Raw genomic sequence first — 6,000 nt, 5'->3', positions numbered from 1 at the left:
GTTTCTGTCAGAGGTGGCTGCGACTACTCCGTGCCGTTAGTTTTATTACATGCAGCACAACTTCAAACACACTTCTGTCTGTCCTTCAACATGTCGGCCAGGAACCCAGGGACCAAACTCGGTGAGTCCACTTATTTCTGTCCTCGGTGTTTCAGAGCTAAAGCTAAGTTTCATGCTAACACGTGTGGTCGACTCTTTTTGCTGCAACTTTTCACTCCAGCGTTATTATGTAACGTTTCACTTGGCTGATGTTTACCTTGCCTCAAATGTCCTTTTACCGTTTTAACTGAAAATAAATAAGAGACAAAAGAGAAAGCTACAGTGCAGTCTTGACTCCCCACTGCTTATTAATAAGTAACACTTTATAGGTCAGTGACGTGCTGAATGTAACTGTGTAAACCACTGTAATATTCATACGACATTGGCTCAACATATGCTAAATTAACAGCCTGGAAACACAATCTATGGAGTGATAGATTCACATAAATACAGACAACAGGCTGTCAGATACTGTATCATATATTGTGACCACAGTTGGTGTAATTGAAAACTCATGACAGACCATCCCTCTCTGATCAGCTGACCTGTTGAACTCTACAGCTCCATAGTTCAATATTGGTTGAGTATAGTTCACTGACATATAGACTCAGCATACTTGTGTCACTAGCAACAGCAGCCATACTCATCCAGCATCAGTCTGATGTGTTTTCCTCACCGTTTCACTCACTTCAGTTGCTATTTTTTTATGTTAAATATGTAATGGTCAATTCTGGGCCCAAGTGATGCTTTTATATACATATTTAGCATAAAATTAACACTAGAGGTCATCCAATGTGAGTTTTGTTTAAACTGAGGTACCACAGCTGATGTATGATTTGTACAGCCTATATGTTGGCCATGTTTTTTTCTCCTTCGTCCCATGAAATTCAGCATCGATATAGCTTAACCTCAATAAATATATTAAATAATGAAATTAAATAAATAATATTGCACAACACCTTTGATGGGCAAATATTCTAAACAAAGCACTTGGCAAATCACTATGGTTGCATTTGTATTCTTCTAGTGTGACTGTTTTATCTACTATGCAAATATTTTTCTTGTTGAGGTTTGGGAAACAACCATCAACATTTTTTTTCTATTCAATGAATTGAGATTAATTGAGAAGCTGTAGCCCTATTTGTGAACATGCACTACCAGCATTTTTTTTTTTTTTTGCCAGAGAACAAGTTATTTTCTTTTCTTTCATGTCGCGCTCCTTGGCTGCAGACCTGGAGAGAATCTCCAAAGTGAAAGTGAACACACAGGCTGTTCTGAAGAGAGCACAGCAGATCCAAGGACAGAAACTCCTGAAGAAACAGTGGCAGGTACAGCTCTAACCCTAACCATAACCCTTTCACGGTTGCTTTTTACTCTATATTGACATCTCTACCTGTATGTGTGTTCACACCAGTGTCCAATTAGAATTTACTCGAAAGATGCAGTCTAACTAAAACACTTGCTTCATGTTGGCTGCTCATTATTTGCCATGTGTTCGTCCTGCAGGCCGCCTGGCTGCTGAAGGCTGTGACATGTATTGACCTGACAACTCTGGCTGGAGACGATACACCGTCCAACGTGCACCGACTGTGCCTGAAAGCCATTCAGCCAGTCAGAATCGACCTGCTCCGCAAGATGGATATGCACGACAAAGGTCTGATTCTGACCTGCAATGTATGAATTCAAAACATTACTAGCAATTATCTTCAAGAAAACAAACGGCTGACTAGTTTTCACGTCATCTTTTTTTCAGATGTTAAAACTAATGTCATACGATTACTTACATTTATAACTGAAGTACTGCCTGTCCGCATTCTTATGCCCATATGCCTGAATTTATATTATCAATATTTTTGTGGGTTACTTGTCAGTTACCCAACCCAGGACTCTGTGTGGTGCTGTTCACATCAGAACCAGTTAAGGTCAATCAAGCCCAGTCTTGTATAAAGTACCTTAAAGGGTATCTTACCAGATAATGACTTTCGTAGAAGTTGAAGTTGAAGTCACTTTTTATAGTCTTACTTAAGTCTTAAAGTATATGATATTTACTTTACTAAAGTGTCAAAAGTTATTTTCAGACATAAAATGTACTTTATAAATGTAGTTTTAGAAGTAAAAGTATTAAAAAAAAGTAAGGAATTAGGGTTGAGCCATGGTAGCTCAGTGGTAGGGCGAGTTGTCTTTCAGCTGGAAGGCTGTGGTTTAAATTCCTGGCTCTGCTAGTCTATATGTGTCCTTGAGCAAGATGCTTAACCCATGTTGAAGCGTGTGAATGGGTATGAAAGATGTGTGAATGGGTGAATGACAAAACTATAGTGTAAAGCAGCTCATCAGACCATTACCAACTCTTCTTCTAACAATGATAGTTAGAGGAATGGTAGTGGAGTAAAAGTTGCTAAAAATATAAGTAACAAAGTAAAGTTCAGATATGTGAATTTTGTATTTGAGTACAGTAACAAAGTATTTGTACTTTGTTACATTACAACACTGCTGTTACCAGTGTATCTTTGTCAGTGTTTTACTCTATATCTATATGTCGATAGCTGTAACTTTTGTTCAGTTGTTGCAGTAATTTCACAGTGTACCGTGTAATATTTTCCCACATATAGTATGAAATTCAGGTACTATTTTTTTTTATTGTGACATTTTAGACTATAAATAGTGTACAACCAAATAAAATTGCTAATGAAAAAGCAGTGTTAAAAAAAACCAAAACCCTCTTATCTCCAACAACAATATAATCCACATTGCTAATAAAGCACCTGATGCTGTCAATGCTTAACTTACTGCTCTGTGACGTGCTGCCTCCTGCACAAATGTGACTGCAGTATCTTAGGTCCTTTTTGTGGTAGGAGTGCCTGTCAGGAATGCGTGTTATCACAACCTTGACTATCTTCTGATATCAAATACCAGTTGGTTATTCATCCATTGATCTTTTCATCCATTTAAAACACCTGAACTGTTCATAAGACGGCTTGTCCCCTTGCAGTCTTGCAGATATGAGAAAGCTCCCTCTGACTTATAGTCTGTCTCCTGTTTTTAAATGATTGCCATTTAAGTATTGTTGATTGACGTAATTGATGAATTGAAAAATTATTTTAATTTTGCACAATACATTGTCAGCATTTTGTCCATCATTTCTATCAGTGACAGTAACATTGTTCTCAGCAGTTCTCAGTGAACACATTCAGTGACAGTCTTATTCGCAGTCTAAGACTGTCTGGTCTTAGACTGCGCAGACTTGTCTGGTCAATCGCAGTCACATGACCAGACATTTTGATCGGATCAGGACATATTTGCACAAGATTGTGTCTGTGTTGTTTTGTATATCTGACTAATGACCTCATTCTGAATTCAGATTATTATGTTTACATGAATGGAACATTCCATTCATATTAATATCTGACTGAAACATGCCTGGACAATGTGATTCCATTGATTCCTTATTTGTCATATTCAGCCAATTGTCTTTGTCAGGTTAGTATCATTCTGTAGATGTAAACTGTTCAGTTCATACAAGATTCAACCTGGAGAGGGCGACAGAGACCAGTTCATAATGCTGTTTCTCCTTTTGCTCTGCTATGTGTGTATATACGTGTGTGTGTGTGTGTTGTTTTTGTGTCAGGAGTGACCACGGCAGCCGTATGTGTGTATCCGTCTCGTGTGGCTGACGCCGTCGCGTCACTAAAAGCAGCCAACTCCAGCCTGCCTGTCGCCTCAGGTGAGTCACTTGAAACTCATTGAGGTCCCTTTTAAGTTTTCCCTTTTTTTGTGTGTGATGTAAATATGTATGTTTTCTTTTTTTATTATTGTTAAAAACCTGATATTCATTGACCGTATATATTTTTGCATTTCTCTCTCAGTGGCCACTGGTTTCCCAGCTGGCCAGACGCCATTAGAGACACGGTTGCAGGAAGTGCGTATGGCGGTGGCGGATGGTGCCACTGAAATCGACATCGTCATCAACCGCACACTCGCCCTCACGGGACAGTGGGAAGGTATGATGATAAGAAAGAAAAGAAGTAATATTTTCACATTATCTATTTATTTGATTTTTACAGTTTTATTCTTATAATATTTATTTTATTTCTATTCCAGTACTGGTCCAGTGGCTCTGTTAGTTATTTATTTACCATCATGTACTTTAAGTCTGGCTCATGGGAGCCTGGAGCTCTTTTATCTCGCTTTTTTTACTTGGTTTTAATTTTTTTTTTTTTCTCCCTAATTATGTTTGTCATGTCTGCGCTTTCTGTTAGATGTTTGTTATTGCATGCTTCGGTCTTAAAACTGGCAAACAAATGTAGCTACATATACAAATAAAGGGACTTGACTTGATGACAAAGACACAGAATGAGAAAGTAACATTAACACTGGGGAAAAAAAACGCTGCTTTGCAATTAAACTATTTAAAGAGCCATAAAATGAAATAATTACAGTCTTTCACGGGCCGCTCAACACCAATTAAGTTAGTTAGGTAACGAATAATTAGCATTGGCTGATTATTATTTATTAATTGGCCAAATCATTACAAATGATGTGTTTTTGTTCTCCAGAAACTCCGTCATTGTTCCTAAGACACCAAAAGTTAAACTTTTCTTTAGTGTTTTGATGATCCTTTTGTCATTTATTTAATATTTAGTTTATACATTCAATCTTTATTGAAAATACTGTATATAATTGTAAAAACAAAATTGTTTTTCAATAACAAGTTACTGAAGTTAAACAAGTCACTGCATTGTGCAACACTGTATGTGTATTGGCCAGCGCCTGCCCTGATTTCTAAAAACTGGCATCAGCAACAGAAAAAGTCGTTGTATGGAAAAGAGTGTAATAGAATAGGCTCTTGTAGAGAGCGCATGAATGGTACATCCTTCCTCATCCAATCAGAGAGAGCTGCTCTTTTGTCAGCGGTTTCCCCCAGGAAATGCTCTCTGTAATATGCATGTTTAGTCTGATGCAACTTAAGCCAACACACGTGCAAAGGAGCCTGATAAATAAACTCTAGCAGAACATTCTTTGTTCAGACGCAGTCAGAGTGGATGTATTTGCATCAAAATGGTGACCAGCATATTTTGGTGTAGGCCTGGCCAGGATTACCACAGCGAATATGATGAAGAGAGTGTGAGTCAAAGTTATTAGATGAGTCACAGGAGGATAATATTCTAAAATGACAATAATCCCGAATGCTGCAAAAATCACTTGTTGTAAATTGAAAAAAGTGAAAATTATGGCATGATGACAAATGTCCCCCGACTTGAATCCAATTGAACACAATTAAAGTATTTTAAACTGAAAGCAAGATACCCCCTCCAGCAAAGACAAGCTGAAGGGAATGATTTTGTGAAGAATGGCAGAACGTCTCTTCACGGATTTGTGCAAGATTGGTATCGGCTGTGCCCAGAAGGATTGAATCTATGATCAATAGTAAGGCTCAGCATTCAAACTATTTAAAAAGTGAATGAATTGCAGTATTTTTCATGACGATTATCATGGGGGTTCTGTTCCAAACCTCCCAACAATACAAAAAAAACACATGGAAAGTTCAAGACGGTGTGATGCATTTGCTGGTCTCCTGAGGCAGAAACAGTGGAACATTATCTATCAGTCCATTTTCATCTCCTTAAAAACCATATATAATTTACACAGGAATTATATTATTGGGGCAACTAACGATTATTTTCAACATACTAAACTATGACATTTTGGTGACTTTTTGAACGACATATTAAACTGACATTTCTGTCAAATTTTCGACTACATTCTAAACTATGACATTTTGGTGACATTTTGAACGACATACTAAACTATGACATTTCTGTCAAATCTTACATTTTACTGTAAGATCTGAGTGGCATGGTGGTGTAGTGGTTAGTAGGTCTTAGCTATGCTATTGCTACAGGAATGTGCTGGGTTCAGTCCCAGGTGTTCTAGGTTCTCACTCGTATGCCTTGCAGCAGCAGG

The 6,000-nt window shown here is 37.8% G+C and overlaps 1 protein-coding gene across 1 annotated transcript; it reads left to right on the top strand.

Annotated features, from left to right (window-relative positions):
• LOC122769183 (deoxyribose-phosphate aldolase-like) lies at positions 1–4,682 on the top strand. The gene is made up of 5 exons (XM_044025520.1): positions 1–121; positions 1,270–1,367; positions 1,546–1,693; positions 3,665–3,760; positions 3,903–4,682. The coding sequence occupies exons 1-5, from the start codon at positions 91–93 to the stop codon at positions 4,112–4,114; spliced, it is 585 nt and encodes a 194-aa protein (XP_043881455.1). The 5' UTR covers positions 1–90; the 3' UTR covers positions 4,115–4,682.
• Positions 4,683–6,000: the final 1,318 nt, after the last annotated feature.

This window comes from Solea senegalensis, linkage group LG5 (assembly GCF_019176455.1).
Source record: "Solea senegalensis isolate Sse05_10M linkage group LG5, IFAPA_SoseM_1, whole genome shotgun sequence".
Lineage (NCBI taxonomy): Eukaryota > Metazoa > Chordata > Actinopteri > Pleuronectiformes > Soleidae > Solea > Solea senegalensis.
Note: the sequence above shows the minus strand (reverse complement) of the source record. Positions and strands in the feature narration are given on the sequence as shown.

Bases quoted from the DNA above. Each gene is read 5' to 3' on its own strand.
- LOC122769183 (XM_044025520.1), top strand. From the start codon at position 91: ATGTCGGCCAGGAACCCAGGGACCAAACTCG. The intron at 1,368-1,545 runs GTACAGCTCTAA...TTCGTCCTGCAG, and splicing joins TCCTGAAGAAACAGTGGCAG to GCCGCCTGGCTGCTGAAGGC. The intron at 1,694-3,664 runs GTCTGATTCTGA...TTTTTGTGTCAG, and splicing joins GATGGATATGCACGACAAAG to GAGTGACCACGGCAGCCGTA.